Source organism: Nothobranchius furzeri, chromosome 15 (genome assembly GCF_043380555.1).
Source record: "Nothobranchius furzeri strain GRZ-AD chromosome 15, NfurGRZ-RIMD1, whole genome shotgun sequence".
NCBI classification, from domain to species: Eukaryota; Metazoa; Chordata; class Actinopteri; order Cyprinodontiformes; family Nothobranchiidae; genus Nothobranchius; species Nothobranchius furzeri.
In genome coordinates, this window is record NC_091755.1 from 57,006,389 (window position 1) to 57,029,393 (window position 23,005).

Sequence of the window (23,005 nt, forward strand, 5' to 3'; positions counted from 1 at the left end):
ACAAGCACACATTCACATGCACACATGCCCTCTCGCTCTCTAAAAAAACCTCAGTCAGTCGTGGACAGGAAGGCACCTGTTTGAGTCGAGCACAGGAAGAGGGAACAACACATGTACTCAAGAGAGGGGGAGGAGACAGACAGGGACAAAGAAAACACATGGCTGAGAAGTGTGGCTTTTATTTGACTACTTTTGTTATCCTGCCTCGTCATGCAAGGAAAATATTTGCATGAGTGTGCGAGAAAAAAGGGAAAGACACAATAAAAAGGGAGGTGGCGGTGATTGTAGGTCACCATGAACGGGAGACTGGAGGGGGAGAAAGCTGGATGAAGGACAGGAAAATGGTGCAAATGTCTATTGTGTTGTTGCCCATTTTGGTCTTAAAATCCCTGAAAAAAGGATAAACTTTCCTTAAAAACGCAGGTTAATCCTATGCAGAATGGACCCAACATAAATCAATTTAAATGCATGGTGACTAAGCAAGATCAGGTTACTGCATGCTACATCATTTTCTGATAAGAACACCTTAGATAAGTGTCACATTTAATGAAAGGGTTTAAATGTCAGATTTTACAGGTTATCCAATGAGAAGTGAGAGATCCTGGTCAATAAAATGACCAATAAATTAGTAAAACAGTCTTAATCTGTTGATTCAGTAGAACACAAGACAACAGAGAAGAAATGTCTCATTATAGACCCAAAATATTAAGCAGCAAGTGTTTAGAGACCAGACATGTGGCTCCAACAGGTTTAATGAACTGAGTGGTGCAACACATCTGTCTTTTATACATTTGGTCACTGAAGTAATAAAAAGAAGCCCTTAAGCATTTTTCACCCTGATCAAAGGTTCACCCTCAAGGCACACAGCCAGCCCAAATAATAATCAGCCAACAATTAGCAAACCACTGTCATCAGCTTTGCCCTCCAACTATGAGAGAGGAAATGAAATCCTTCACTTCCACAGAAGCAACGCACCGTTAGGCAGAGAACATCAAGTTTCAGCAGTGAGCAAGCAGCTATTCCAACACATTCTCACTCCCAGCGCGTCAAAAACAAAAGCTTGGTCAGCCACCCTCCGCCTCAGACCCCTGATGCCAAAAGTGCCTTTTTTCGTTACTTATGTGGGAAAAGGGGTTTTTCCCTTTTCTGACTGCAGATCCCAATGCAGCGTTACACTGACATGATGGGATGTCCGCAGCCAGGGCACCAAACAAGCTCATTGTACCTCACCTTAACCTTATCCTCTTATTTAACCTTCCCCTCACCCCTATCCTAACCTTAACCATCTTGCTAGTGAACACGTTAGTGATGTGTCGGCTCTATGAAGTGAACGGTGGGAGCCGCCTCGTCATTGGTCGAGTTTGGGCCGAGCCAACGCGAGGGGGAGGTTTCAACTACCACAGTGGAGGTTAAAAGTAGAGGGTATTTGTAACTTCCCCCTCGCCAGATGGTATGTTCTAACGTTCCCTTGGGCGGCAAATACGAAAAATTCACAGTCAGAATGCATGGGAAACAAATGCTTGATCACAGTGAGAGTAATGTTTTGGGTAGCAAGAGGGTTAAGGTTAGGATGAGGGTGAGGGGAAGGTTATAAATAGTGAAACGTTAAGGTTTAGGTGCGGTTAAATGAGCTGGTTCGGTGCCGCATCAGCGGATATCTCATCATGTCAGTTTTACGCTGAATTGGGATCTGCAGTTACAAAAGGGAAAAAAAACCTTTTCGCACATAAGTAACGAAAAAGGGCACTTTTGGCGTCAGGGGTCTGACGTGGAGGGTGGCTGACCAAGCGTTTGTTTCCGACGCGCTGGGAGTGAGAATGTGTTGGCTATTCACATATTCTGCCTGAAGACTAACGACCAAAGACAAAAGCATCTCCTGAACTCAATCACTACTCAGCAAACTACGTTTCTTTACATTTCTTTGTCTGACTATCTGTTTTCAGATGCACCATCTGGTCTGATGTTTCTGCATAAATATTACTCTAATTGTTTTAGACAACAGCTTTCCTTTGGATTTCTGGTCATTTCTATATGATTTGAGGAAAAAACTGGGATGGTAACTCTGTTGTTGATGTTTGTCGGTTTGTTGGTTTCCCAGTTTGGCCAAAACAGCTAAAACAACAGCTATGAAAGTTAGCCATAGCTTATGTTCATCATATATTTAACATGCAAGTCACACTTTAAAAAACTGTCTTTTGCTGATAACCTGACGAGTGTCTAATAATGCTGTACAAATGTGTAACTATTCATGTGGCAGTTTAGTGCAACTTAATTTAAATTTAAAGAGCCCCAAACCCTAATTCTATCTCCATCTTCAGGTTAAAAACTCCGCTCCGCATGTATGCAGAATCAGCTGTGGTTGATGGCTAAGCTGAAAAAAGTGACGTCAGCAAATACGTGGCTGCACCGCACTGGTCTCCAGGTGAGGCAGCCGCACCGCCACCTGGCTCAGCCATTCTGGTCTGGCAGCAGTCCGTCTGCTTTAGCTTAGCGTAAACAATGGAAGTGAACAGCCATGCTCCCTGCAGCGGCGGGTTACAGCGGTGCTTTGTTGTAATGTAGTCCCAATCTGAAACGGCTCCTGGAAGCTCCTCGTGTTACTTCTTACTTTTAATTTGCAGTTGGCATAATTATTGAGCTCACCAGGAATAATTGGTATCAATATTGAGTCGTTTTAATCACTTTTACACACAAAATGTTAGTTTCTGATACCTTGTTTATGCGAATCTAAAGCAGACGGACTGCTGCCAAACCAATGTTTGCATTTTGTTGCAAACAGTCTTCCCTCAATGAGACACTGACTAAAGTTATCATGCTAACATAATCATCAAATAGTTTGAACCACATCACATGCTCACACTGTGATGTAACTCAAAAACACCTTTCAGTAATTTGATTGAAATGCATTAGGTTAATCGCTGTTGTTCCTGTACTGACCTAAAAGGTTTTAGCTCTTACAAGAACTTTTACTTTAGCTACTGTGTTATCAGAGACTGCTGTGTGATTTGAAAGCAGTTTCAGTGAATTATTTTAATTAAATCCTTAATTTTCAGTTAAAAAAACATATATAAGTGGTAGATGTGTCAACCTTGTAAATTAGGCTCAGCTGGAATATGACTGAACAGTAAACCACAGGTTAGGTTAAAAATGTTAAATTTAAAAAGCACATTCAGTAGTATATTTTCCAAAAAGACACAAATGGTTGAAAAAGTAGATTTTCATCACAATACCAATCAATTAAATACTATAATTTTTTATTATATATATATATATATATATATATATATATATATATATACTCATTACTTTTCCCGCAGCATCACAGTTTATCCGTTGTATGCTAGAGCCTCTCCATCATGCTGTAACCTTTGCCTGAAATGTTTATCACATAATCAGGCAGGAATCTATTTTCAATATATCAGAACATCATAATCCTAGGCAGGGCATCCGGGGGATGCTCAGAAATGCGGATTTAACAGTCACATGGCTGAGGGCAAAAGAGGCACAGAGATTGAGAGCAAAAAGCCTCGATCAAAAAACACATTTTCCATGAGATTTACTTTCTTAAGATGCAGTCCCAAGCAAACACATGCAAACCATCTCATACAAATCCTGTTCCAATGAAAGCAGAAGGGATTGGGTCGTGATAAGAATGTGGATAAGAAAGTCGTGTTGCCCAAAACAACCAACAGGTTTCAGTGGCGGTAACTTAGATAAATATTTTCTAGTCACTTAAAGATTCAGTAAGAGATTTTTACATGAAATGAGTGCACGGGCATGCTTATTTTTACTGAAATCAGGTAGAATTTTATTTTAATGAACTTTAGTTGTCATGGTCCGTTGTGAGCTGCCTGCTTTCAACCCTGTTTTCTGCTGAGCATTGTTTACAGGTGGGCGTGTCTGAGAGCTACCAGCTGCAGCTGATCCCATCATCAAGGCCCAGGGGATTTAAGGAGCAGTGTGACACTTCACCACGCCGGATGATTACTCTGTTTGGGTAGCGTTAGCCTCTAACCTGTCTCGTATCCGTATCCGTATCCGTATCCGTATCCGTATCCGTATCTGTACCTTATTCCAGTTAACCTCCCGCCTGAAATCCCTGAATGTCCTTCCCTGCTCTCCTTCAGGTTTCTCTCCACATTCCATCATCTCCAGAACCAACCCGGACTCCTGCATTCCAGACCACACTGCCTCCTTCCCTGGCCAACTGCTCTCAGCCGCTCACCTGCCCTCATCAACCTCAGCTCCTACATCTCTGGATAAATCAGTTCTCACCTTCTGGATTTCCTCTGCTCACCCGGACCTGACCAAAACCCTCCCTGTACATTCCACCGCTACCAAGAAACAGTAAGCTCAGCCTCAAGATTAAATCTCCATTATTCCTCTGGATATTCACTCTGTCTCCCTCCCTCAGAACCTCCTCCTGGAATCCTGCTGCCAGTACTGAGCATCTTCGGTTCCTGTCTCTCCTTTAGCTCCTCATTTAAAAATAAACCTCTTGACACACTTACCTGTTTCTTGAAGTGATTCTGCATGTCGTGGGTCAAGAAATGGCCACCCAGCATGACATTAGTGACCAGAATTACTAAAGATTAGTGTAAAAATTTGACCCCGGCACCACAAAAAATAAAATGATCTCAGTATTTAGTAGATCTTCCTTTAGCAGAAATAACAGCCTCTAAACACTTCCTATAGCTTCTAATGAGTCTGGAAACAACAATCATAAAAGAGCATTGAATAAAAACGGGAAACATAAATGTTAATCAGCTGAAAAACAATTAAAACAAAAGATCAAGGCAATGTTGCGATCCCTAATGCTGAAGCGCCATTACATAAAGTCTTCAGGTGAGACTTAAAAACTAGAAGTGCTGGCGCCTGCGTAACGCGCTGTGCTGTGGGTGGAGAAAAGGCTTCCTCTGCATCACTCTCATATACAGCTCCTTGTGTAAAGTGTGCCTAATAGTTGAACGATGCACAGATGCATCTGCAGCGAGATGATGTTGTAGGTCTTTGGTGCTGGTCTGTAGGTTGACTCTGACTGTTCTCACCATTCTTCACTTCTGTTTATCTGAGATTTTTCTTGGTCTGCCACTTGGAGCCTTAACTTGAACCAACTATGTGACATATTTAACTGAATTATTTTATGGTAATGACCAACGATTTATACAGGAAAACCACGAAGATTAACAAAGACTGTCCATACATTCACACCTGACTGGTTTCAACTGGCAACCAGAACAGTGAAGGTGTTTGGAAATGTTCAGAATTTACCAATCAGAAGGAGAGCTGCTGATGCTCTCTGTGATGAGTGTCAAATAAAGAGGGGGATAATTTAGCTCATTTGAGCTTGTGTGGTGTTTTACTCACAAGGCACAGCATGACGATACAAATTGGCTCTGATGGTCTTCTGCAGCTCGTGGTCAGGCGATGACTTCTGGAACCTCAAACTCAGGAAGTGTTTTAGGTCCTTGTTGAGTTTGTGACCTGCAGATAGACAAAGTCATCTCAGGTACACAAACACTGTGTTTAAAAAAAATAAAGCCAGCACTTTTTCATTTTATAACATGAACAGAGTAAAGGCCTCTTCCACATAAAACAACGCAACAGGACTGGATGCTGCAAAATGCACAAAACAATTAGAAAACCTTTTTATGAAAGTGTGTAAAGCATCAAAGTAGAAAATCAAAAGCCTGACTGAAGATGTTCCACTGCTGATCATTTTTCATTAAATGACGGAGGCAGAAATAGGTTTCAGTAATTGACTAAAAGGGTTCCTGATTGGATGGAGATTTCTAGCACACTCAGCACCCATCCAATCAGATGTGCTGATGCTGCTGGCTGCGTTTGAACAGAGCTCCGCCGCTCACAATAGGTCCAGATGGTCAGATCTCGCTCTCACGCCAGGGTCTCATTTAGGAGCATTTAATGATCTCCAAATATATCATCCATGTCTGCCAAAGCTGGCACGTAGTTTCAGGGGGAGGTGCCGTGGGCTTCTGTCGGCCTCTGATCACAACAGAGTGGTCTCTTTGGACTAAGGATGGCAGGATTGGATAAGAGTTAAAGTAGCTTTGTCTTTAAATGACAGAGACTCGAATCACAGCAAAGTCGTTGCATGAAAGAAAAATCATACAAGGATTTGAAGGGAGTTAGGGATTGGTTGGTTGTAAAAGAATGATGAGCCAGGAAAGCAGCAGTGCTCAAATCCCAAAAGAAAGTCAGAGAAACTAGGGAAAAAATAGAAAAGACAATCAGCTCAGAGACGCCATTGCTGCTGTGTACACAAAGAAAACTGCTCTGCAACTGGACGATTATCTGTCATGTGACTTGAGGTGTGGCTCATCAAGAACCACATCATCACCTCCATGTCCTTCACCTATGGTTGTGAAAGCCAAAGCAACACGGCTTCATTTAAATGCCTGGTTAAGGAAAAACTACAATCTAAATCAAACCTGCTCCCAATATTCTTTTAGCGAATTGAGGGGTTTGTCGGAAACAAACAAAAAATCTCAAATTGTGCCACCAAAAACAACACTTGGGCCAGGATTCTGCCTCAGGCTGATGTTTGCAAACATAGTTGATACTTGCTTCTGGTTGAGATTTTTTTCTGTCCAGACGAGGAGACACTGCTTGGTATTCTACATTGCTGCATTTTTCCTGCTTCTCCACACACACACACACACACACACACACACACACACACACACACACACACACACACACACACACACACACACACACACACACACACACACACACACACACACACACACACACAACCCTCTGTGTAATTCAGTGCAAGCGAAGCACAGTCAGGTAATTGTTACCTAGCAACCAGCCAGTGCTGACGACCATGATTACAGTCCCTGCTAGGCAAGCAGAAGTCTGATTGTAAAAGAAAACCCAGATACAGCAGCACTATCGCTCACTCTGTCACTCTCTCTCACACACACACACACACACACACACACACACACACACACACACACACACACACACACACACACACACACACACACACACACACACACACACACACACACACACACACACACACACACACACACACTATTTAACATAAATAAACAAACTTTCCATTAGTGCAACCTTTGCTGCTCTTTTCTGATTTATAACGACCGCACCTAATTAATTATAAAATATGCTACGCATATGTTAGTGTTTGCTCTCTTCATCCTGTCAGTTCTGCTGGCTCAGATGATTTCCCTGAGATAAAGACTCTTGTCAGGAACAAGCCTCTCCCACAGGAACGCATGGTTAGCAGGGTGGTGGGCTGCCTAGGTGTCATGCTCTATCAATGGGAAAGTCATCAAATATTTAATATTTATGTGGCTTAATGCTGTGTGAATCCCAGATTACAATCACCCCCCGGTGTCATAGGTGTGAGTTTGCTAGCACTGCATTTGTTCTGTATTTTTTATCACAAATTTTATCTCACAAAGCAGATGCAGATGATAAAGTTATGACACATTTTACCTGCAGTGAAATTAAATGAGCTTAACCCTCTGGAGTCGGTGGTACACTTTTAGTGTTCACCTTTATATTTCACTCTGTTCATTGTTTACCATGTTTGGTGTCATTCCTTTCAGCACAACCTCATCAATGTGAATTTAGAGCCATTTCTTCATTTTGTCATACCGTATCAGCACACTGAACCTGAAATTACACAAAAAAATCTAAATTCAAGTAGAAAAAATGACATATTTATTGCAGTGAAAACCACAAACTTTTGTAACAAATCTTTTTCAGCACTCAAAATGAAACTATATGGTGTGAATACAAAACAAAAAAGGTCTAATATAGCAAACAACTGTTCAAAGTTTGCTAAATTGCTTCTCAGTTCAGAGCTGAATTGGACCGAAACATCTTGAAGAACTGGTGACTGGGATAAAATAAAGCATGATTTCAAACAAATGATGTGTAAAGTAACATAAACGAATACAACTGGAAATGCACCATGTGTATGATACACTGTAGTGTAAAGCGCTTTGGAGTCCTCTGAGAGGCGCTATACAAGTGCAGGTCATTTATCATTTATCATATTGAACAACAATGCCTTAACTGCTGGAGCAACGCATCATAGAAACATGCAGGAGAGCTAATTTGCAACTTTGAGTTTTTCCTGTAAAGAGCAAAAACACTTTAAATGTGTCACAGAACGTATTTTGCAGAACATGTGAATTTTAAAGTAAATTCATCTGTATTCCTGCGCATGCTGTTGTAGCACTGTTAACAGCTCACAGGCAGGATTGTCCATCCTTAAAGGCATAATGTGCCCTATGTGACCCAGAATCTGTGTCATTCAGTCATTCAGTCCACGGGACAGCTGCTGTTGTGTTGTTGTTAAACAGCAGTTGCCTAGATTTCCCCATGTGAACATTTCTAATGGTATGTCAGTGGGAATACTGGGGATACTCAACAAGTCAGAACTGTTGAGAGCTCCCTCACCACCTTAAAGCCCCTATAGTAAAAAAAAAAAAGTACTACCTCCCACCTAGGGTCATTTTCTAGGGTACAAAATTGGGATAACAGTGTTTTTTTCCCCATAAAAGTATTCCTGTTATCCTGTCAAAAATCAATAGAGATAAATCCACTGTCAGACAATAAGATAGCTCCTTTCAGAGCTTGGGAGGGAATATTCTTCAATCTCATAACCCTAAAAATCCCTCCATCAGGGAGAATCGGTGACTCCAGAGACATTAGTATATGGTGAGATGATGAGTCCTTTGGAACATGGATGTATGTGGAGCCATCTGGTGAAAGGCAGGGAATGACTCGTTTCAAGTCCGATGATGCTGAGGAGAGATGCGTGAGGATGTGAGGTCCCTGTCTTCTTGCAAATAGACGCTCTCAGAGCGAGATGGATTTAACCCAAATAGGAGCAGATTATACACATCCTCTATGCTTCCAGTCAGCATTACATAACCTTAAATCTAGTTATGCATCCCTGTTTCATTTTAGGAGTGGGGCTGGAGGATGTCAGCGAGTGCAATCAAACCTCTGAAGATGAAGGGATTCACACATTCGCTCACACATTCATGCACTCATGCAAAATGTCTCAAAGAAGTGATTCAATTGGATGAGATTTCATAACACCACTTAGCAAGGTATTTGAAAAGAAGGGGTTATTTGGAGGGGGCTGAAAAAGAAAAAAATAAGACTGGCCAGATAAAAACAGAGTAGAGACATATGGGAGCTGCAGCCTAAAACATCAGCAGAAGCCCGAACCAAGCAGCTGCATTCTGTAGTAGAACACAACAGCTGCTCCTCACTACAAGTCATCGTTACTGCCTGTCAATCACGACCGGAGGAATAAACCTGCCAGTGATAGCCATTCAGAGCAGGGTGCTGGTCAGCCAATCAGCAGCTGCGGTGCTGTCTGTGTGTGTGTGTGTGTGTGTGTGTGTGTGTGTGTGTGTGTGTGTGTGTGTGTGTGTGTGTGTGTGTGTGTGTGTGTGTGTGTGTGTGTGTGTGTGTGTGTGTGTGTAAAGCTCTGCTCAGCTGCTGATTAGGATTCATCTCAGTCCTCTGGCTCAACACTGCCCTCTGTGTCTCCAAGCCTCATGCCTCTGCTTCACTAGATGTGTAACTATGGCAACCCAGAGCCTAGTTTAGCTCTGTAGTCAGTAAAGTATGCTGCCCTCATGTGGCTGATTTTAAATGAGCGAGGCACTTATCATCATATGGTTTTAGTTAGGAGTTCAAGACTTAAAATAGATTTGAATGTCAACTACTGTTAAAAAGGACAGATTTAGCTGCTATTTGAGTCAGAAACAGTTTAGTGAGCTTACTGTCTTAGGCTTTAGCTTCTCATAAAAGGAACATATTTTAATTTAAATGCAATATATCCAACATGAGTTTGAAAGAAAAAAAACTTTATTTAAATGCTTTAGCTGATTAAGCCACCTAAGCCTATCGTATACATCATTTGAGAAATAAATAATCTAAACTCGAGGGGTGAGGCAGTGTTGCATATTCCTGAGACATAATACACTTTACAAATATCTGGAGAAGTTGTGTCATAATAGAGGTGATGATGAAGATACTTCACTCCTCATCAGAGGAACTTTTTTTTTTATGTCAAACTCAAAGATTACTACAGTGTGATGTAAAATATTTCCACAATCATAACAGAAGCCCAGCTGCTTTAATCAGTCATGCAGGGAACTTTTTTTTCTTCAGTTTTTAAGTAAAACACAACGTCATATAAAATAGATTAAAAGGTACAAAATTAAGATCCTTAAAGAGCTAATAGTTGAATACTTGCAGTTTGCTCTTAAAAACACAGACAAAACCAAAAAAGTCCAAATCTGAGTACAGAAGATAAAGGATAGTTTCTTAAGAATGAAAGGAAAATTAGTTTTTGGGGAATCCCCTGGTTTGTGCAACAATACCATTTTGTTTAGTTTAATTTGGCCTTTCTTTATAGAAATTCACACAGTAAAATAGAAAACAAATTGTTTATCTTTGCTAATCACAGATTGCACAAAAACAATCTACACAGGTACTTTGCTTAATCATCTGTTTCATGGAGACATAAGACTGATTCATAATACCTTGAATCTATGTCTCTCTTCAGCTTTATTAGATCAGCATTTCTATTTCAAAACAAGAAAATAATAATTGTATGAAAAGGATCTGGTACAAGAACAGACTGGAAGTTACTGAAGCAGCATTTTTCAAATAAAACACAAAATAAATGTTTCAAGTTTGTGTTGGTGTTGAAATTCACTCTGATATATTGAGATGAATATAGTAAACTGCTCTTTGCTGAACATCAAAAGCAGGCAAATCTCAACCCAAGCAACGCCAAGTCTGTTAAGTTAATGCCAACATCAACACAACTTCAGGATCGAGGCCACACATGCAGGTGTGGGTTATGATCACGAGAGGAAAAAATCCCTAAATTACAACCGCTCTCTGGGAGAATGCTTCAGAGTTAATACTCTGCAGTTAGTAGGTGTGTAATTACTACGGGTTACATCATAGGATCAGAGTGGAGGCAGTGGAAACGTTGGACTTGTATCACCAACAGTATTCACATGGAAAACGGTCCAAAGCAAACAAAGATGATCTGTAAGAAAATTGTGTTAATCAAGACTGTGTTTGGTTCCACGTGATGTGAAAAACCTCTGAGGCTGTGTGTGTGTGTGTGTGTGTGTGTGTGTGTGTGTGTGTGTGTGTGTGTGTGTGTGTGTGTGTGTGTGTGTGTGTGTGTGATACATTAGTAGTAAAATCTTGAGGTTAGCGCTGCTCTTTTGACTCAAAGAAACAGACAATGAGAGAGACAGAAGAGCAGGACTTTTATCTCTCTCTCTCTCTCTCTCTCTCTCTCTCTCTCTCCCTCTCACACACACACACACACACACGTGTCAGAGCGTCGGTATCTGACGCCCGCCGTAAAACGGACATTTAACCAAATTGTAACCTTTACCCTCTTGCAATTTAACTGTCCCCTCACCCCCCATCCTAACCTTAACCAGCTTGCGCATGCAAAGCTCTGATCGTTGACACGCTCCAGACATCTGCGTCCTGAGCACGGCCACAGTAACATTATCAAATTAGGTGTCGCCACCTCAAAAATAAATTTAACACACAATCGTTCATGTCGGCTTACTTCCTTTTATGTTTTCTGTCTTTTATTTGTGCCTGATGCGTGGAGCGGAGCGCATCACCTGTTTTGTCCTCCGGTGATGCACCTCACTGATGCGTCCGGTGCGCAGCGTACACTCCGCTGTTTTTGTGGTCAGTAGATCTTTTAGAACTGCAGGTCAAAGGTAACTCATGAGGTGAATATATATGAACCCAGGTAGCCGTTTTTCTTTAGGATTGAGAGGAGATGCAGGAAGATAAACAGACAAGACAGAAAAATAGTCAAATAAAAACAAGTTAGTTTTTGTACCTGGTGGTTGCAACAAACAGACACCATTGAAGGTAATCAGAAGTGAGGAACAGAAAATGAAATAATTATTTCAATGTTTAGAGCAGTAGAAACTCTGAGAGGCTGCAGGCGCATCAGTGAGTTTGCGGCCGCTGCGCAGGGGGAGGGGGGAGAGGGCTGAAGCAAGATGCAAAAACTACCGTTGTTAAGAGATTTGTTTAACTTAGAAAATGTGGGCGCAATTTTAATTGTCAAAAACTCCAATGAGCCAACACCCCCCATGCGTCGGAAAAAAAACTCTTGGGTCACCCATTGTCAGTTTTAGCCGCTTCAGGTGTGTGACGTCATCAACGACTAGTCAAAGTCAACTCGATTTTCATTACTTGACAGTTGACTTAAAAAAAATGAAGTCATGCAGCCCCTACAACACATGTTGCTCTTTTAGCCCCGTTGACTTGCATTCATTTTTTCGTTCTTCCGGGGATCCATGAGCTGACCGGAAAGGGTGGAGACTTAGGCTCCCTATTGATGTTTTTATGATTAAAAAACTTGATCTAACTTTTTACGTAATAAACAATTGCTGGGCAAGAACAGGGAAAATATCTCATGAAACACTGGATGTAATTGGTTGGATAGAACTTCAAGCATGTCATCACATAATCACAACTGATTAACATTGTGAGTAAACTTAATTCACAGAGACCACCACAGCTAATGAGCATTAGCCAACACAAAAAATGGCTATAACATTATTTTGAGGGTTAACAGACCACATAGGATGTTGAGATTTTGTGAATGATGTAATTTTTTTTAAAGATTTGACCCAAACAGCTGTAACCCAAACACAACTCAACAAAAAAACTGCTGAGAACTCTTAAGTTGAAATCTGGCAAAATACTGCATTTGATGATGTTCATGAATGCATCTATTAATGTTCACTTTTTAAATATGTCATTGTCTGTTTCATCTCAATTTTTTATCTTCATTTAAGACTTGTTTATTGATCTCATCATGTCTTTGCAAGAGTACATTTAAAAAAAACTTTGACGTACAAAAACAGACATTTGTGAAATAGTCAAAACTGGGGAAGAGGCCTGGTATTTCCTTCAGGTTACAAAAAATATTGTATTTCCTTGGAATGGTTTCAAAAAATAGGCCAAGAGAAGGAACTGGAAATGCTGGTTCTTAAACAGTAAATCCCATTGTTCCAGCAGCTTCCTGTGGATCTCAGGACATCCCGTCAGTCAATGCTGAACTCTACGGTTTCAGATGAGAGCATTAGCCAGTAACATGAAGAGGGGCTGTCTAACAGAGGTGAAAACCAGAAGGCAGACAAAGAGATGGAGCTAATCAAGTGCTACTGCTCTCAGAAAAATGCTTCACTTGTCTATCCTGGTGTGATAAAGCAGCTCTCTCCTCCTGTTAAGTCGTTGCTGTGAGATATCATGATAGCTGATACAGAAGATACAATAGTAATGATATTAAACGTACTACTCACTTGTTTTGCTCTACTGTCATTTACAAATGAAATCTGTGTGCTTCTGTTACACACACACACACACACACACACACACACACACACACACACACACACACACACACACACACACACACACACACAGTGTGTTTAGAATTTGCCACTAGCGGCTGTCGTCCCATAGCTACAGCTGATGAGCCCTGCAATCACAGTGACATGGAGGGAAAAAACAAACAATAATCACAGAGTGGTTCATCATAAAACCCGGTACCAGATCTCTGCTGTCTCCTGCTATAATTACCTCTACAGCCAGCCACACACGCAGCCCCTTTCATGCTATTTTCACTGTAATCCCTCACTATGAGAGACCAGGGTACATGAAGAAACCAGGCTGCAGCTTAGATGATGTGCTCATCAGATACCCTTTAATTTCATTTACAAGAAAACTTTATTTAAACTTTATTCTACAACAAGCATAATTAGTTAAAAATATTAGCGCCAGAATGCTTTGGAAATACTTTTTTTTAGCTTTTAAAGTCCAGTCCTTGTGCTTTAACAATTTCGTTATAAAGGAATGGGTTTGTTTGTTTTTGTCAGCTTACACAGACCTACCATTAACCATTAAAATGGCTATAAATTATGTGTTAGTAATGTAGCGTAGGCAAATCGATGATTTTTATTTGTTATGACCAGGAAGATGTAATATTCTAAATAAATATAAAATATTAACCTGCTAGCTCTTTATTGTAATTATCAGAAGATTCTAGGTTTTAATTCAGAAGATCTAGGTTCTTTGCTTTTTCAGTGATCAACCACACCGTGTTATTTCAAGAAAGAGTCAGGTTTATAAAAGTGAGGATTTATTTTACAAACAATTAAAACATGACTAATTAACTAAACATTTACTGTGAGTGGATGTAACTAAACGTGATGAAGGAACCTATGTGTGAATGCGATGTCAGTCAGAGCTTCCTTATCAAAGTAAGCTGAGTTCTGGTGAAATGAATTTGGTTTGTTCTAAGCTATAAAATTGTTATTATCAAAAGAACATTCAGACACAATCTGTCATGTTTACTTCACCCATTTTGGATAGACCATGTTGGTGGATCCGAAAGTCGCAGGGGTCGGCTGACCTCTGGCACCGGAGGGCTGTAGAATACCGTGGTACCGACTCTTCAGTCCAGAGATGTCTCGGGTCACAACACCTGGATGGAACCATGCGTCTGGCGGACTCTTAAGGAGTCTAACAATATCAGCTTTGTTTCTGCAGGAACTGTTTGCTCATCAGCTTTGCAGGTGCGAAAAGGTTTTGACGACGTGTCAAAATCTTTGATGGTTAAAGAGGTTTTGCTACAGATGGCCGGTCTGAGCGATTCTCTAGAACTGTTGAATCACTCAGGATGATCCAGTTTTAAGGTTTTGATGTTATGACTTGCACAGCCAATCAAACTGACAAGTTTGAGAGATGTTACCAAGACAACTCAGAAACACGCCTTCTTGAAACAGGACATTCTGACTGGCTTAAAAGTCTCTATGTATTGGAGTTTAACTTTACCTTACTTGTTATTTTGTGAGTGCAGATGTGACGACCTCGTCGTCTAAACATGAATACATGGCAGTCTCTGTAGACATAACATAACAATTATTGAACACAGATTAATGAAGCATTTCATTACAATATAATGATTGTAAGTAGCAATAAAAAATGTTTATTTAATGATTATCTAGATTAAAAGTCATGGAAGAAGTTCATATTGATTTAAGAAATCATTTTTGAATTTAGCAATTGATTCGAGCAGGAGTTCTTCCTTCTGTGGAGGCAGATGGGACCTTGGGAGAAAGTTTATTGCTTACTTTTGTTATTTGTCAGAGCTGTAGAGTCTGTGTTCCAGCTGGTATGGAGTCAGCTCATTTAAAGGGAACACATGCAGTGTTGTGTCTTCTTTCTGACCAGATGTTGAATACATGTTGAAAGGTCAGACTGTACCTAAAACTGACCATTGCTGGACATTACAGTAACCTCCAATAAACAACCTGGAAACAACAAATATGTTCTAATAAATTGAACCTTTAGATACATGTTCTCTTGCAGGCTGTTGCAAAAGACAGATTTGCTTCCACATGTTTTGTTGACATATAAAAAAAATATAAAAACAAGGTTGACTTATAAGAACAGAAAAGTCAGATTTCACAATAAGTGAACCAAAAATCATAGCAAAAAATCCTACGTAATTAAAAATTGGAACTCTTATTTGATAAAGAGGTGAAGGTAAAGATAAAAGACGGTAGAGGTGGTATTATGGTTTGGGGTTGGGTTTTAGCCATTGATTTTATTGGGTGTGTTCTCCAAATTGGCATAATAATGAATGAAGATATATGTCTTATTATTTGTGATTTTATCAGGAATATTTGAATGACATTTTTGTTTTCTGTGTAACGTTACGAATGGCCTGATTTTGAGATCCCACAGGTCAAATGCACAGCCAGATCAACTTACCCTGGCTATGACACATCCTGCAATCTTTTCCCCTCACAGGAGACTCGAAGTCTGCATGTAGTCCCTTTAATCAGAGCCTACTTCCTCACACCAGCTGGACTGCAGAGATAATAAAACATAAACAATAACATTTTGTCCTCCAAGGTCCATCACAAAGGAACTCTTTTAAATAAACTCCGTTATTCCAAGAAGAAGAAGAAAGAAGATTTTATAATTAAAGATAATCATTTAATATTGCCATTTATAATTATAAATAATGAAATGTTTCATTAATCTGTGCTAAATGATTGTTTTAGTATGTTTACTTGACGAGGTCATAACATTTGCACTTACAAGTAAAGTTAACACATGACACATAAGTTAACCTTTTGCCCAGATTCGGAGTGTCCAGGTCGAAGAGGGTGTGTTCTGAGATTCTTGGTAACATCTCTCAAACTTGTCAGCCCCTGTCAGGCCAAACCATAATATCAATTCTTTAAAACTAGATGGCTTTGAGTAATTTGTCAGTTCTAGACCAAGCTTCAGACCGGCCATCTTTAGCATCTCTTTAACCAGCAAGGAGTTTGACACGTCGTCAAACTCTTTTAAAACCTTTTTCGCACCTGCGAAGGTGAACCAACAAGATAGTTTCCTGCAGAACAAAGCTGACTCAAAACTCCTTCAGAGTTACTTTTAAGACGCTCGGTTTCATCCATCTGTCGTGACCCGAGAGACATCTCCGGACTGAAAGAATCTGCACCTCGGTCCTCTACAGCCCTACGGTGCCAGTGGTCATCCGACCTCTCACTTTCGGATCCAAGAGGGTCTCTTAATCCGGGTAAAGTAGACACACAGATAGCGTCTGAATGTGGTTCTGATAATAACATCTTTGTAGCTTATATGCAAACCAAATTCTTCCCATCCAGAACTCAGCTCTGAGAAATGGAGATTCTGAATACAATATTCACACATAGGTTCCAGACACCATCCTTAGTTCGCATCCACTCACAGTAAATAATAGTTTAAACAATTTGTCAAGTCTTAAGTGTTGTAAAATAAATTCTTATTTTGTATATAAACCTGACTGTTTCTTGAATCATTACAAAGTGTGTACGGCCCCTTAATGAATAAAAGAATTTTCTAATTAATCACACTAAGACCAAGCAGGGGATGTTCTATATTTATATAGAGTATCATAGCTTTGGTCACGAGTGGTGGTAATAATAATAATAAATAGCTCTTAAGCAATTTACCCTCTATTATCATTACAACTGCAAAACACAAAAACCCACTCATGAAGTACAAGAATCTAGAAAAAATAAAACTGAATTTAAAGCTGCACTGGCAAATCCGCTAAACAAGCTAGCTTTTGAACACAAACACACAGTCACAGAACTCTCACCTTTTTCATTGGCCTACATCCCTAGACCACGTGCACCTGATGCTGGAACACACATTACCATGGTAAACAAGAGGGTGCTAAACACCAGGAGCAGTTTTCTAGGGCCAAATTTCTTTGATTGTCCGTGACTCCAAATGGTGTTTTTCTTTTTGGGACTTTAGTAGTTTGTCTTAAAGTTGAAGTGGTAGCAGCTGGCTGTTTCTCCCTCTCAGACATTTTTGAGCAGAGATCCAGTCACTTCAGTGGTGTTCTGCTGCAAGTTACGTGAGCGCATATGAGTGGAGGAGTCAGGCAAATGTAAAAATGCTGTGGTCCGGCGAGACAGAAAAGCAGATGGTCCAATCGGTGGTTTTGCACCATTTTTAGACAAACTCTAGAGAACCATTTCAGTTTTAACATTTTTTTATCACAACAAAATATTTATAGCTTTACTATGTTAGAACGCTGAAGAAAATGTTTTAAGCTTGCAAGTTTTGAAGATTTGCCATTGTAGCTTTAATAATCTGAGATGATGTTTTTGTGCTTAAATCTTTTTGATGAACTGAACTTTTATGAATTGGTATTTTAATAACTTTGACGTGACCCTGTGCAATATGCTAATCAGGATTATACGGTAGAGTTAATAAAGAACAGGTTCTGGTTAGAACTTCCTATTCTGACAACATATGTACATATGGTTTATGTGAGGAGGCATGTGCAGGCCAGTTTTGACCCAGTTCTGCTGTGCCAGTTGCTGCTGAGTCAGAGTCAGCAGTGCATGATGGGAAAAGTGGTTTGAAGGAAGAGTCACAGACAAAAGCACTAACAAACACAGAGAAGCACACACCGAGGCCAGCAGAGGCTGTGTGTTCCGCTCTAGTGCGCTGCATCTGTTCACTGCTAAATATATCCAAAAGAAACCCGGAACTTCTGATGTCTCCTCTCTGTGCTGTGAGCTGAGTAGACCAACAGTGGAGAAAGAAATAAAGAAGACAGGAAAATTATAACAACCGTTGAGGAAATAAAATGTGAGGAATAAAAGATGCTCTTTAAGCTTGAGGGCTGAATCATGTGACCCTCTTCTAAGATTAACAAAATAGATTTATAATAAACTTCATTTAGACTTAACATGAACAGATACTCTCATCACAACACAGGATTTTTATTCTTATCCAGAAATTAGAAAAAATAAGGAAAAATAATTCTTTATGTTGTGTTTCCAAAATAAAAAATGACCAACAAAGCACTTTTTAAAAACATGTCTATTGTAAGTTTTCCTCCTTTGGACAACCTGCGCAGGATCCTTCCTGCTGCTGATAGAAAGTATTAAGCTCTAGTTGAGCTGACCATGAGTTTTAAACTCACTGCTTCTGGTAAATGTCGCTGCCTGGCAGGCTGTCACACATAAAGCCCCCCCTGTCATTAAAATACTCCCTCACACAGGAACCCACGACCACAGGCTACGAGGAAGAGGAGGAGAAACACACCTTCCCATCCTCCATCTCCGTCTTCTGTTTGGAATATATCACACTTCAGGCAGGAGTGTGCCATGACAAGACGTATCTGTGAGAGGATAAATCTAACATGCTCAAAGGAAATCTTAGCCAGAAAGTCAGTAAATATTGCAACTAGCGTTTAACAGAAGAATTAAAAACAGAAATCTGAATCCAGACATATTGGAAAACAGACAAACAGTGTTTCACTGGCAGTGGAGCCCACATTGCAGTATCCATCAAATCAGACTGAGGGCAGAATGAAAACAATACACTGACAGCTGGGGATCAGCAGAGGGAAGATTAAAGACAGGCCTGGCAGCCACTCTGATTACTGCCATGCTGAAAACCTTCAGACATGCATTCAAACTCCAATCATCTTGAATAAAAATCAAACTCCATCTCTTTTAAGGAGCTATACAATAAAATCTAATAAAATAAACATTTTCTGTGACTGATGGCATTGTTTCAGCTTACCGTGCTAACCATAGACACTAGTTAAAGAACAAAATTAATCATTTCAACTTGTTGAAGGAGCAAACACTGTTTTCTTAACAGAAGGAGACACGCATGTTTATTACGGTCAAATGTAATTATATATTACCACTGTTGTTGAGCTGGAAAAAGCTCTTTCCTAAATCCATGAAATAAAAAAGGTGTTTTGTGATGCACTGTAACAGAATTGTTGGGTAAATCTAAGTATCCCCATGAGTGATTATACAACAGATGGTGCCGAAACCAGAAGAGTCTTTCCCACTCAAAACCAATATGACGACACATGAATAATACACTTCAGTCTAATATCGATAAAAAAAGCAATGATTCTGACAATATTTGTTACTAAAGGAACATACAAAGGGACATCAATAGGCAAATGTTTTGTTTATTTTATGCTATCCTGAGAAATCCTTGTTTGCTGTCCCATATCTCTAACAGGCGGTTGGACGACATCAACAAAAGAGTCTGAAATAAATCCAAACCAAATTATTCAAACTGTTTTTCATAAGATTCTAAAATTACCATCAAGTAACTGAGCAATTGTTCATGTTTGTTTTCCCAACGCGCTCTCTAATGCATTAGAAGTAAACGCTACTATTAAAGGTATTTATCAGCGTGAGCACTCACTGTAGAGTCTCAGACAGAAGTCAATAAAATATTAATACCATAACAGTATACAAGTAGTGCATCACATAGGTTACCATTATGACCCGTGCAGAGTCGAAAAAAAAAACATTCTTTAGATTCACCGATATGTTACCTGTGATGATGTAATTGGTTTAGGACTGAATCAGTAGGGAAATCAGGAAGTTAAAGCTGAGGTGAAGGTTTCAATTGTATTAAAATATTAGAATATATATATATATATATATATATATATATATATATATATATATATATATATATATACACATACACATACACATATATATATATATGTATATATATATATATATATACATACACATACACATACACATATATATATATATATATATATATATATATATATATATATATATATATATATATATATATATATATATATCCATGAAGAAGTCACAACAGCAAATAAATTCTAATAAGAACTGCACCACATAAAACTTTTTTTTATATAAACAGTTTATAACATTAATTTGAAGTAAGAAAAACCCATTTCTTCTCACACCGATAAAGACCTGCAGCTAAAAGGCATCTGAAAATAAACAAGTGGTCTTTTTGTCCTGAATAAAAGAGAAAGAACCAATACAAACAACAGTCAGTAACTTGGACTGTTTCTGTTCCAGTGTGAGGAGTTTCTTTTTTCTCAGAAAGCACATGACCGACATTAGGAACAGCTTCTTTACAAAGATCTGAGCTTCTGCTCAACCAACTCTTTTAGTTTCTGATACACACATTTTAGACACAATACAAAACACAAAGAGGGATGTGTTAGCTCATGATTTTTGAGCAACCTCATGTTGGAGAAATACAGATGACCTTTAACCAGGCAGATAAATTAATGTCTAGTCTCAGAAGGACCAGGTCCAAAATTGATCACTGCTGTACTAAAAACACTCTAATCTTGTCAATTTCATAGCATTTCAAGTGAATGATCTTTTAAACATGTATAATCTAACTAAAGTTATTTGAGGCAACAATTAAGACGTCACTGGGACTGTCGACAACACCTTTTTTAACATTCACAAGGAAGTTTCCAAAATTTGATTATCTTTTTTAAAACAAGTCCCAATTTAGTTTCCATCCACAGTGTGAGAAGTAAAAGACTTGGGGATGTTAACAATTGTAATCTGGTGACAATGTTGCAAATTAAATCAGGGCAAACCCAAACAAACTAAAAAATAATGAAGAAAGTTTGTGGCAACTTTCAGAAAAGATGGTCTATTTGACAGTCACACAAACATCTGAAGTTGTTTGCACATATGTGCTGTGCCCCATGGATAAAGATTTGTTGGAAATGTGTTGAATGTGCTCATTTTTAGAACTAATTTGAAAAGAAAATAGTGTGAAAATCTGTATATTTTCTCACAGTTTTGTGTCTCAGACAACAGATGTAGCCTCGTTAGATAACAGCTTTATCAGTGGAGCTAGTTAACAGAATAGAAAAGAATAGAATAGAATAGAATAGAATAGAATAGAATAGAATAGAATAGAATTTATTGATCCCACAGTGGGGAAATTCACTTTTTAAAGTAGCACATACACTTAAGAGAATAATTTGGCGGGAAGTCTCGGGGGATTTTGTGATCTCATGAGTTGAGATTCTCCCCATGTGCACCGGAGTGCTGTGATTGTTGCTAGTAAAGCGTTCCACATCCGTCCTGCTCTGCAGATGCTTTCAGTATGCAGCCGTGGTTGTACACTCTTACAGCAGAGGGGATGAATAACCTACGGTAGCATTCTGTTTTACATCTGGGATGTCTCAATCTGCCTCTGAAGGAGCTGTCCATGGTCTCCACAGTGGAGTGCAGTGGGTGGGAGGTTTTTTTTTTAAGATGGAGGTCATCGTCACCAGCATCCTTCTTTCCAGTTGGCAGCCGAGAACCATGCTAGCTTTGTTAACTGGCTTGTTCAGTCTCTTTCTGTCTCGGTCAGAGCTGCCTGCACCCCAACAGGCCACAGCAGTGATTAACAGAGCCAACAACAGAGTGATAAAAGAATTTTAGCAGTTAATTAACTCAGAAAGACCTCAGTCGCCTCAGGAGGTGGAGGTAGCTCTGGCCTTTCTTACACAGAGCATCTGTGCATCAGTTTGCTGTTGGGGTGAACACCCAGGTACTTAACTCATTCACTACCAGCTGTTTCCTGATCAGAGAGCCCCTGGCTGCCAGCGCTTTTAAGCATCTGTACTGTTTTTTGAAGAGTCACAGAACATTGTGCTCTATGATGATGTAAATGCCAAAACTACCAAAGGAAAGCGTAGACTCGCTTCCTACATCACGAGGAATCAGCGTGTGTCTAGCGTTATCTGTTCCTTCATAGGCCGTTGTCGTATTGTGATCGGTAGAAGCTTTTCCGGTTCGCTCTTCACTTTTTTCACAGCAGCAGCCCAAAACGATCTTCAAGAACTTTCTGCTTCCTGATCACGTGACATGTGACATATGCAGATGAAGATCAGCTTTAGAGACGTGATGTTAATTGTCACGGTGCGGGGACTTGTTCTGACTTTAGTCGTCAATGGCAGTAAATGAGTTAAACGTGTCCACCACCTCAGTGTCTAAACCCTGGATGTTTACTGCTGAGTGAGCGGGAATGTTCCTCTGGATGTCAGTCACCATTTCTTTTGTCTTACTGGTGTTCAAGCGAAGGTGGTTACACTCACACCAGTCCACAAAGTCCATGATGACTGACCTGTACTCCCCTCAGACACACAGCCGACAATGGCCGAGTCATCAGATCATTTTTGGAGGTGACAGCTGCTGGTGTTGTAGGTGAAGTCCGAGGTGTGGAAGGTGAAGAGAAAGGGTGAGAGCACCATACTCTGTGGAGCTCCAGTACTGCACACAACAACCTCAGGCATACAGATGTGCAGCCTTGCGTACTGTGGCCTGTTGGAGAAGCAGTTGATGCATGCAATCAGATGGTCATCTACTCCTGGACCCCTCATCTTCTGCTGCAGTAGACACGGCTGGATGGTGTTGAAGGCACTCGAGAAGTCAAAGAACATAATTCTCACAGTCCTTGAGGTTAGTTAGAGCCCGGTGCTGCAGGTAGATGAGCACATCCTTTACCCCCATGTTTGGTTTATATACAAATTACAGTGGTTCTATTTCCGGGCTCA

At 39.9% G+C, this 23,005-nt stretch overlaps 1 protein-coding gene across 9 annotated transcripts in view; it reads right to left on the bottom strand.

Moving 5' to 3' along the window:
* Nucleotides 1-23,005, bottom strand: part of magi1a (membrane associated guanylate kinase, WW and PDZ domain containing 1a) — a 137,032-nt gene that overhangs the window by 90,905 nt on the left and 23,122 nt on the right. For all 9 annotated transcript variants that reach the window (XM_015968238.3, XM_015968236.3, XM_015968235.3 and 6 more), the window contains exon 2: nt 5,368-5,484. In XM_015968238.3, coding sequence (XP_015823724.3) covers nt 5,368-5,484 — 117 coding nt within the window. The remainder of the gene's footprint in view (nt 1-5,367; nt 5,485-23,005) is intronic.